The sequence below is a fragment of the Mesitornis unicolor genome, unplaced genomic scaffold, assembly GCF_000695765.1.
Source record: "Mesitornis unicolor isolate BGI_N332 unplaced genomic scaffold, ASM69576v1 scaffold19191, whole genome shotgun sequence".
In the NCBI taxonomy this organism is placed as follows: domain Eukaryota; kingdom Metazoa; phylum Chordata; class Aves; order Mesitornithiformes; family Mesitornithidae; genus Mesitornis; species Mesitornis unicolor.
This window is the reverse complement of record NW_010166001.1, coordinates 1,689-13,005: the sequence shown is the minus strand read 5'-3', so window position 1 is coordinate 13,005 and position 11,317 is coordinate 1,689. Positions and strand designations below refer to the sequence as shown.

The 11,317-nt window shown below is 41.8% G+C and overlaps 1 protein-coding gene across 1 annotated transcript; it reads right to left on the bottom strand.

The window, feature by feature from the left end:
• Positions 1 to 651: 651 nt before the first annotated feature.
• On the bottom strand, positions 652 to 11,110 carry DCLRE1C (DNA cross-link repair 1C; the record flags this gene model as incomplete). The annotated part of the gene is made up of 12 exons (XM_010194828.1): positions 652 to 1,625; positions 2,478 to 2,578; positions 3,410 to 3,498; positions 4,064 to 4,118; positions 4,282 to 4,418; positions 5,030 to 5,131; positions 5,679 to 5,819; positions 5,990 to 6,062; positions 6,326 to 6,427; positions 7,068 to 7,123; positions 7,750 to 7,809; positions 11,026 to 11,110. Coding segments are annotated over 12 exons (1,975 nt in total), but the record flags the coding sequence as incomplete, so codon positions are not given.
• Between the last annotated feature and the right edge of the window lie 207 nt (positions 11,111 to 11,317).

Here is an 11,317-nt window from a genome sequence, read left to right as displayed (position 1 = left end):
AAGTTGTTTGCAATGAGTCAGAGTTAAACCACAGGCAATTGGGAGTTAAAACTGGATGAGGACACTTGCTGAGTATAAAGAGAAGCTGCTTGAAAAGAGCAATTTTATTTGTTTTTATTAAAAAAAACCCAAACTTTTGGCAGCAACTCTCTAGTCTGCCCTGCAGCTGTTTTAAAAAAATAACTGCAGTGAAAACTCAGGATTAGAGTCAAAGTGAAACTATTGCATTGTTTGCATGATTGCTTCTAAAAGTCGTCGCGCTCCTCCCCACAGTTAAAAATGTGGTATTTTATTAAAGCCTGAGATCCCATATATATCAAAGGCAAACTCTTAGAGCTCATAATAAAAAGAAACACTAAATTTCATTTAGTGTCCTACCCTTAGTTTTGTCTGGTCCATTTTTTGTCTGAATGGACCGTCCTGGAGAGCTGACCCTCGGGAGGTAGAAGGCTTTTACAATCCCTTCTGTGAAAAATTCCTTTCCAGCATTTCATGGAAGGAACAACAAAGTTTCACAGGCTGCAAACGCCTGCAAGGTATTTCTGAAAAGTTGTGCTGATGAGCATAGATACAGATGGTAATCGTCACTAAAAATAATTTGAGGTTTAATGAGCAAATTTTGGTATTTATTAGCATCAATTATACCCATCTTCAGGAGACTTTTCTCTCACCGAGTATGTTTTCACCTGCTGCTAGCTTCCTGTATAAAGAGTGCAGTTTCTCTGGCTGAGGCACTTCAGCTTCAGGAGTCAAGGGAATTTCAAAGTCAGAGGAGCTCTGAGAGTCCTTCCTCTGCTCCAGATCAGCAGTCCTGGAGCTGTTGCTTATTTCCACCTGCACACCTTGAACGTGAGCAGCGCCAGCTTCTGCGTCTTTCGCACAGTCTTTGCTGTTCAAGTCACAGGCAACATGGCAGGCACAAGATATGTTTTGACCCGGAGACTTCCACCTGCTGTTGTCAGGCTGACTGTCTTTGGGGGTCTCCTGCAGTACCGAAACGACTGTTCTGCTCCCACCTTTGCTGAAGCAGCTGAAGTCCAAGGCATTTCTCTCCTGGGAGGTCAGGAGTACCGTGTCCGTTTGGCTATCCCAGCCCTGGCTCCCCTGCTCTGATATGTGTGTGGACTGAGAAGAGTTCTGGGAGGAGATGTGTGTTGAGTCGCTTACTCCATCCGAATCACTGAAGAGTGACTGAGACCCACCAGCATCTGCTGAAGATGGGAAGTTGTCCTCGTTTTCAGAGCTTTCTTCTAGTTTGTTACAGTTAAAAAAAGCATCCCAGCGAGGCACATCGGCGTTAGGCTCCTGTTGGTCAGTTACTCCATTGCAATCTGATGTGAAAGTGGCATCTGGCTCATGGGAAAGAACTTGACCTGTATTTTTTTCAGATTCTTCTTCTTCATCATTTTCATCTTCATCATCATCATTTGATTCCTCACAGTCCATGAAGTCTGCCTTGAGGGAGGTGTAAGCTGTGGCCGCTTTGCAATTTTCTGTGCTCTCGTTAATGTTTCCTTCAGCATTTTTTGATAGTCCTGTGCTGGAAGGCCCACGGCCTTCTCTCTGCTGTTTTGGAATCTTAGGCCTTGCAGAAGTTAATTCTGTATCAAAGAGATCATCTTCATCTGTCAAGAAAATAACAGAAAGAAAACCCACTAGGAAAAGTTCAGATCTTTGACAAAATTCTGTTCAGAACAAAGTTTTAATAAGAATTCATTTACTATGAAGAAAGGAAGAAGTCCTTTAACCCAGAGAGACATTGAGCAGGACACTACTGAGGGTGTTTGCCTTGCCTTGTCTAGCACGGCACCGTATGAGGAAGGCTGCCAGTTGCCATCCTCCACATAAGCTACAGCAGATCAGATGTAGCCCTGGCAGATACATTTATTCAGACCTCTGACATGTTTTGGCAGGACGACCTCACCCTCATGTACGTGGCACTTCAGAAAGCACCAAAGAGAATACAGCAGGCCTAGAGTTGTCTTCTAGTTCCCAAGTGGCTTTCCAGAGGCTACGTACATTTACCATCCTAAACTTCAAAAGCTACAAGGTGCTAGAAAGCCGCCAGTTTGAGCTGAGGAAGAGGAGCAATTCCACTGATGCAGCATTCAGAATCACAGAATCATTAAGGTTGGAAGAGACCTCCAAGATCATGGGACTCTGTCCCCCACAGTACAGCAGGGTTGCAAGTAAAGTTAAGTTCTACTAGAAACGGTGGTCTAGGACTGTGGAATGGAAATCTTACAGAAACAAAGTGGGCTGTTAAGCATCAAGTACATTTTAAGATGGCAAACAAGCGCAATTTTACACAGTCAGTGCTCTCTCTCACCTTCTTAAAATCTAAGTTCATTTAATTTGTATTTCTCCTTTGTAAGTGTTGCTTTGAAAACAGACTACGATGAACACTATGGCTTTTGGCACCTCTGCTTAGTCTCAGACTTTCATTTAAGGCACAGAAGCACCAGCAGAACATTTACCTGTATCAGAGGAGTCTCTCTTGTGGACTCTCTTCAGTGTTCCTAAGGGCTTGTACCTGGGTTCTGTGTTTCTCCCATATGACCTGCATAACGGCCTTAATCTGAGGTGGATGAGAAAAGCAATTAATATTTAGAACTCAGCAGATACTTTCCAGAGCAAAAGTAAATCTTTCAACTTGATCTAAGTACACTGTGTCATGCCTTTCACAAGCACTGCAGCAAAAGTGCTAAAGCAAAGGCAGCAATAGCTAGGGAGGAGTTCTTGATTCATTGGTGAGCTTAGGCATTTTAAAGGTGGAAATCTGTCGTTTCTATGTATTTAACTTAAAAAGTACACCATTTGGAAACCATCTTTTAGTGCCTTGCTTAGAGAAGACAAGATGACAGGTTTCCAAATCTGACAGTTACTCAGTAATTGTAATGTATCTCCTTTCTTATTAGGAGGAAGAGAAAACAGAACAAAGAAACAAGTCCCCGTTTTGTTCAGACTGAGTGACACCACTGCTCTTCTGCTCCATGAGAACACTTTCTAAGCTGCCAACACCTGTAGCAGCACAAGAGCACAAGCCTCTGTGATGCTGCACAAGGGCAAGGAGTTTGAGTCTTCAGAGAAACTCTCTTTAAAAGAAGCTTCCAAGAAGTAGCAACGACAAACAGAAACGGGTCACAGAACAGAGTGGGATCAATATGAATTCAGATTCCAACCAACGCGGGTTCAAGAGCAGAGAAGCCTCTGTACATGTAAGTAGTGTGTGGAAGACAAACTCTCAGACTGATGTAAGTTTACAGGACTGAACATAGAAAAAAAATCTAAATTATCAGACACGTAAAGCAGAAGGCAGTGGCCTGCCAGAGGGGCTGGGACTTGGGAGGGGAGTTGCCTGTACAAGAACAGAGACGAGATCACCTCTATTCAGCAGCCAGTCACTTACATTTCCATAACTTTGTCTTCCGTCCCACCCACTGGCAGTACGTTGGGATACACATTCACAGGGCGGATATAGCTCAGGAAATCCTTAATCTAAATTGAAGAAAAGCAGCAGCAGTAGAACAACTTAAGTCAACAGTTAATAACTTCACTTAATGGCGCCCCTGATCAAAGCCGACCCACAAAAAGCACTGCCAGTTGTCTCATGTGAAGACCAGTTTGACCAATGAGCCAAGCTCAATCACAGTGGATAGCTCTGTAGCAAGAAAATAGGTCTGAAAGGATGCTGAGAACTCAGCCTTGCCTAAACCACCTCACAGCAGTTAACTGCAACACAGACTATCACTGTCTCTGAAAGAAAAGGCCGGAATTACACAATAATGTAAAATAAAGGCAGTCAAAACAATTGTAGCAGTAGCCAGTACTTCAAGAAGTAACAACAAAAAGTAGGCCTGTAATCCTGCCCTACCTTCACATGCTCTTTTGCAGCTACATTAAAACAAACTTCTCTGTCTTCAGCATCCAGAACTTCCTGTCTCTTTCTGTCTTATTACTGATTTATTTTTTAATTGTGACAAGTCATGTCATCCATTCCGAAATAAACAAAACTCCTTCATTTTTTTAATCAATATATACTAAGTACTACAAGTATACAAACCTCACTGTATGAAGAGTGGAAAGAGAAACAAGCTCGGTATGTACTCTCCCCAGTCCTAAAAAAAGAGGAGGCACAAAAATTAGGTAACTGCTCTTCATTTTCAGTCAACAGGCAAACATAACCTATTCTTAAAAAGTCCTTTTTGAGATTCAGTTACACAAGTGTCCGGCAAGATACACACCCGAAACAGCAGGTTTCTGCACGGCCCAAATGCTCACCTCACTATTACGTTGGTTTTCTTGATCCTTTCTCCAAACCACATAGTGGAGGGTTTGATGCTGATGATGTGCAAGGGAGTTCCATTTTGGCAAGTCATCCCACAGGGCAGTCTGTTCCCTCGAAAGCAGTCATCATCCTGTCAAATGCAATATAAAATTAAGTGTAATCCTGACATTTTTCTCCCCTCAGAAATTCAGCAGCATAGTGTCTAGCCAGACAAGTTTTCATCTCACTTCCAACACCTTAGAAACACTCTTTGCTGTTGCATCTTGCTTCCACAGTGCAGCTGGCAAAGCAAATCAGTCACAGAGACCAACATCCCAAAGTGCCACCTCCAGCTCTACCTGCAGTCCTCCAAGCTGGAGCATTCAGCTTGACAGACATCCTGGAAAGGGAAGGCCGTACACTACAAGCACACAGTGCGTGGCTGCAGGAGACACCATACAAGCTGCTTTTGATATACTTAAATGGATAATACCTGACTGAGCTATTCTGCTGCCTGTCTTATTTAATTTAAAAATACAATTTTCAAGTTTCAAATACAATTAAATTATTTCTAGCATCAGTAATGTATTTTTTCCTTTTTTGCCTTCCTTTTTTAAACTACAATAAGTAAAGTTCTTGCTCTCCGTTGCATTAAGTCACCATTTGGCCCAAGTTTTCATCAGCACAACAGGACCAAAACATCAGCACCTGTAACCAGTCTTTCACAGCAAAGTTAGCAGAGGCTCTGCAAATGATACACACCCGAGGATGTCGACAGGCATGAATCTGAGTGTGTCGATCTGTAGTGACGTGGTAGAGGATTTCTGGCATGTTTCTGAACATATCAAGTTTGTTCACGTGCACCTGGTGAAAGATAGAGTTTTCTTGTAGTTAGCTCAATGTGTTTGCCAGACTCCAGCTGGAGCAACTGTACCTATGTGGTTCTGCTTTCAACAAATGCTGGCAGGCGTTTAAACAATTACTGCCCTCTAATAAATGTCCGAGCTCGGAATTGTTAGCCAAAAGTGACTTGGGACGTCTAGGACAAGCAGGATGTACTTCACGTGCTGAAGGGGGCTGAATATTCATCAAAGAAAGTCAGAATATATCTGCTAACTATTAATGTCATATGTAAGTGAGAAGGCTGTAATATTAATGAGATAAAAGGGAGAGAGGTAAACACTGAGCTTGAAAACTAAGGATTAACTTCTCCCTGGAGGGCCCAGATGTTCCAGACTGAAATCAACTGGTTAATTCATTCTGAGCACAACTGTAGCTTTTGAAGTGAAGATACTGAAAGCACACACATCGTTCACATACAGCAGTCCTCTGACCAGCCGTTTCCAGCTCCGCGACTGCCCACAATCATTCCTGAGGATCTATTCTAAAGCAACTGCTACAGAAACGTTACCTTGATTCCAAGTTCCTCACTGAGGTTTATGAATAAATATTCATATCCGTAAGCAGCTTTGCAGTTCAGCCACACAACATGATAGCAAGTCAGCGAGGTCCAGCTTCGCACTAACTCCAAGATCCCATTTAAACATTCCTCCTGAAAAGTTCAGAAAATGCCGGGAATCAAGATTCACTTTGAAGATACTTTCAAAGTACTGTGATTTGGTAATGCAAAATGCCATTGTCTTGTAGGATTTACTTAACAGAGGGATGGTTAATTAATTCGTGGCTTTAGGACCTTTCCTCTCACAGCTTAGTTAGACTTACCCGGCTTGGTATATGATAAAATTTGGGATCACAGAAAGTGGTGTCCAAATACACACTCTGGATGTCTTTTACTCTGAAAGAGAAATGTGATATCAGAGTGAGCACTGCATCACAGTACTGACACAAACCACTTCCTCTCTCTTCACAAGGAGGTAACTCTTCCTTTTCATTACAAAGAGCAAGTCAAAACGGGCTTGTAATTGCAGTACTGCCTGACTGCAAATATGTTTAATCCAGAATAAAAAAAAATGAAGAAAAAGAGTGTATTATCCTGAATTGGCCATGCCTGTATGATCTTTTAATCTTTCTAAATCCCGTGAATAGCTGAAGTCTCACCTGGTCCCTGAATGCAAAAGCTCCATTCTGGCTGCTTCTCCTTTTGCAAGCCTGAAATCCCCTGTATACAGCACAGTGCCATTTTCACCTTCAAACAAAAACCTACAAAGAGAAACACTTTGTCAAACTCAACAATAAAGCATTACATTCCAGGTGTTGATTTGTTACCTTGCTTACAGCAGTCTACGTGACTAATGTGTGATGTGATTGAAATGCTGGGCTCAATTTGGTCCTGGAGTAATTTCAGATAAACCAAATAATGGAGACTCCACAAAATAACCTGTGCCTAGGCTGGTCAGAGTTGAAGACAAAAGCTTCACAGATACCGTGAGGGTAGCCCAGCTGTCTGTTGCAGCCAAAGGAATCTCTTAGGCATCTGCACCATGAGGCTGGGCATCTTCTTTTTAATGTCATTCTTAAGAAATGAAGGATTTATTTTTAATCACAGTTTTATATGTGATTTTTAAGTACAGTTGAAATCAAGAATGTTGTTATTCATAGGCATGAGGAAAAGTAATCTGCCTCACCAAGGTAACAACTTCTGTCTTCACAGATCTCAGACAGTATAGTTGTTTTTCAACCTTGGCCAAAGCTAGTGGGTCTTGCCACAACAGTATCATCTCCAAGTAAGAATTTTAAATTCACTAGCTTTTCCTGGTTCGAAAAAACCCCAGTGCTGTGTGTGAGAACTTGATAGGAGAAATTTCTCTGCAGAGACATTTAGAGTACTGAAAGGACGTACATGACTGATCCTGGACAGTGACCAGCTGGTAGAAGTGTCACCTCTATATCTTCTTTCTGGAAAAGATTGTTAGCATTATTTTCACGCTATAATAAATATTGCCAGTACTTTCACTGACATAGGGAAAGCAACATATTACTCCCCACGGCCTCTTGCAGCATTTAGCATTGCTTCTGAACAAAAAAGAAAGTCCTTCCCATTCCAACGAGCCCTGAAGAGCAATAACCATCCTATCACGCCAGAAGAGGTGATCGAATATTGTAGGGTGCTCATGAAAGCCACTCAGCCAGAAGACACTCCTGTATCCTTGGTTCCTGGTGAACAAGCAGCATGGAAACATCCTGGCATACACTTCGCCTGGAGATGCTCTACCAGACTTTAAGCCCTGCACTTAGCTTGTTAAAATAAGCCAGGAAATACAAGGTGAAAAAAATCACAACAGAAGGAGGAAAGTTAAAGATCACTAATACCCTGGAATGGCATTACAAAAAAAATGCTATGATAATAAGAAAAAAGCAGGGAAGAAGAATTCACATGGCTACAAATCTTGAAGAGAAGGGGAACACACATTTCAGAAACAGCTTGACCACTTGGGATGTTACATGTAAGATCTGTTTTCCATGCTAATTTAAACAGTATTACTGCCCATTACAAATATATTAATCTTTTTTTGGTGACTTACCTCACCAGATGTTTCATCTACTAAAGAAATCTGAGTTGGAGTTTCAACTTCCAGTGCAACCTGTAACAAAATGAATAAATGCATTATGGGATTTACTGAACATTTTGTTTCATGCTTATGGCTAAGTGCTCATTATGTAGACATCTTTAGCCCCCACTGCAGCTAACACTAAGCCTGTAAAATTAAGCCCTTTTTCCTGTAGTAAGTGATGAATTTCCATATCCAGTTTTCTAAAACGTCTAAAAATGAAATGGAGATACCCCAATCAAAGTGTGCATGCCTAAAAAGGTTAGAACATGTTGCACTTCTAGCAGCAGCAGCTCTGGTTTCTCTGGCAAGAGTTGATTTTTTAAACATCAGTGCTAATTTTATCATCTACAATTTCTGAAGCTGAATGAACTCAAGAGGCTGATCTAAATTCTGCATGCTCAATACTCCCCAATGATTCTCAAATTTCCTGCCGCAGTGAAACAATTGTCAAGTTTTAGATCTAAGCTGCCTGAAGAATTCTTCACTGACAGCCATGGTTTAGCTTCACAGCCATAAATGATAACATCTCCAGCAGAGTTCTCTCCTCAGCTTTGATAGTTTAAATGTTAAAGCCAGCAGCAGATTCACAGAGCCTCTCATGCTGTACGTACAAATTAAGGTCAGGCTGGAAATCATAAAAACATTTGTCTAGAAGCTACCAGCACAATTGCTTCTTTCAGTCTGGTGAATATCAAATCAGCTGTTAATTCATTTCTCAGTCATGCTACAAGTAGAAAGCTTATTTACTGTAAGACAAAGCTTGTGAACAAGACATCCAGCAGCTACTATCGGATTTACGGCTCATGCCATTACCAGAAGTCATTCCTGGAAGCAGCAGCTGATAACATCTATGTATTTTTTTAATTGTGTTGATTTGTGTTCTTCATCTTAGGCTGTACCATGGGTACCTCTGGCATCTCTTATCGGATTAAGATTTTCTCAAACAGGGATGTCAGGACCAACATTGCCTATTTTCCTTTTACTGCTCATACAAATTCCTAATAGTTCAGAGACATCTCCCTGCAAGTGACCTCCTCTTCTACATTACACTCCAGGGATATTGGAAGCAAATGGACACAAAATAAAGAAAAAAAGAATAATTTAAAAAAACAGCACCAACAAAAGAGCCACCACAAGCCCACCCCATTTTATTTTTGCTAGTCCAGATTACAGGCTTATAAAATAGTCACATAAGCACACTGCGCTCCTTTACACAGCGAACATGCCTAAGGGATGTTCAGTCTTCCTTATAGAGCCCTGAATCATGTTCATGCTCCAGATTAAATCTTTCAATTTCTTGACGCTTCATATAAAGCTAGTTATCTTCTCCCTCAGGTTCACAATTAAACTAGGACTTTGAACAGAAAGTCTCTTACTTCTCATTTTTCTTCTATCCAGACTTACCTCCTAGGTCCCACTCGTATGAGTTTCTTTGCATATGGAGCTTAAGACCCACACTTACAACATACTTAAGGAAACTCTGAGCCGTAACTCCCCCAAGGAAATAAGTTTCAGCTTGCCTGAAGTCCTTCTTGACTTTCCACTTCACTAGAAAACTCTCCTGTCCTTCCTTGGGGGATACAGCAACATCCTTACACTATGTGATGATGTATGTACATACAGTAACACGTGAAAAGAAACATGTTCAATCTCAAAGCCTGCATCTGCAAAGGGAAGGAAAGAAACAGCAACAAGTCTTACCCATACATCACCACTGATTACTTCTCTTTGGTGACTTTACATCACTAAAACACTTTCATGTTAGAGGTAGTCCATCTTCCAAAAAGCAAAAGGAAAATAATGTAGCTGAAAGATTATACATACTTGTAGAGAGAGAGAAAAATGTCACAAAGTCCCAGGCACATTCACCAGGTAGCTGCAATGCCTGGAAGCATGAAACCAAGCACTGGGGAGGTGGCAAGCACTGGGTGAGGTGGCAACCATCACTAGATCCATATCTGGTGTTATCCAGATGCCTGGAGGAGTGTGAAATGAGGCGGAGGCCTCATGGTCCCAGTCCCCCACTTCTTTCTGCCCCAAGCAAAGGAGCCATTACCTCTACCCATGCAGGTGTGAATTAACGGACTTTGTGACATTAACTTAACTGATAAGATTGTCTGTAGTCATCCCCACCCGCATGTATGCCCAGGTGGTGTAATGCAGAAATTTGAATCCACTCAGGCATCCTCCTGCCTGCTGTCACGTACATCAGGGAAAAAAAACCCCTAAGATTCATACTGGAACAGGGGGACTTACTTCTCCAGCCATGGAGTGATGAGAACCTTCCCCCTTGGTCAGAATGCTGGCCAAGGTAACTTACATGGGGACAGGATGAACTCGGAACCATACCGATGAACTGAACGGACTGACGAATTCGCTCCCTCTCCATCCCCACCACTTGGGTCACCTTGTGGGTAAGATTATTTACCTCGGCTAACGCTGAGTGATATTTTTCCCTCAGGCCCATATACCCTGAGTGTATTCTATATTTTTTTCCTCAGGCTCATATACCCTGAGTGTATTTTATATTTCTCTCCTCGGGCTCCTATACCCTGAGAGTATTGGTTTGCTCCACTGTATTTCTGTTCAAACGGGTTTATCTGTTTGCCAGGCAGCCAGGCTCACTGTGGGCAAGTTGTTGGTTGTTGGGTTGGCGTTTGTGTGTTCCATATTGCTTTGTTGTTGGTATTATATTAGTTATAAACCCTTTACTGTACCTGTAGCTTTTTAATTTATCACCGGCAATCCAAAAGAACCTGTAAATGTTGCTGTAAATAAACGGTTACTGTTTGTTTCCCGATTTGCGTCTGTCGCATATTTGGTGCCGGCCTCACAAGACCGGATTTATTCTCCCCGTTTTCGCAACATTTATTAAACTCCAAGCAACAGAAGACTTTAAATGAAGCAAAAGGGAAATGAAATAAAGACAGGAGTAAAGAGACATGAGCAACATAAGGAAATGAAGGAGCGGTACAAGTGATCAATGTACAGATGGAGAACACTTAAAGCTAAACTTGAGAGAAAAGAATAAATTTCGGGGAGGGAAAAATAAGATTAAACAGCAAACAACAATAAACCAATCCCACCTTGCAAGCAGCAAGGAAAGGCATACTGATGTAGGTACTTAAGCTCTGAAACACTGTATCAACACCAACACCAGCATTTAGACATTTCTGGGGAGAGGAAGCTTCTTCTTCCCTAGAAATAGTTTGGAAAGCAAGAAATTAAAAATAAACAAAAACTCACAATGTGATTCTCCCAAAACTTGTATTTCCAGCTAGTTAGCAGCAGTTCCTTAGTCACTGGTGAGCAGTATAATTTAACTTTCAAGCTGTGAGGAGACAAAAAACACAGATGAGAGGCAGGGAACAATCTAACGATGCATCAGCACCTGGCACCCAGTACCCCAAAACATGCGCTCAGACCCCTCTCTCATCTGAAGGCTAAGCCTGCAGGAGTTGTTTTGCCTCAACCTGAAGCAGAATCAAGGTGAATTATTCCACCTTGTTGAGTAGGATTTCCTTCAACACAGCAAACC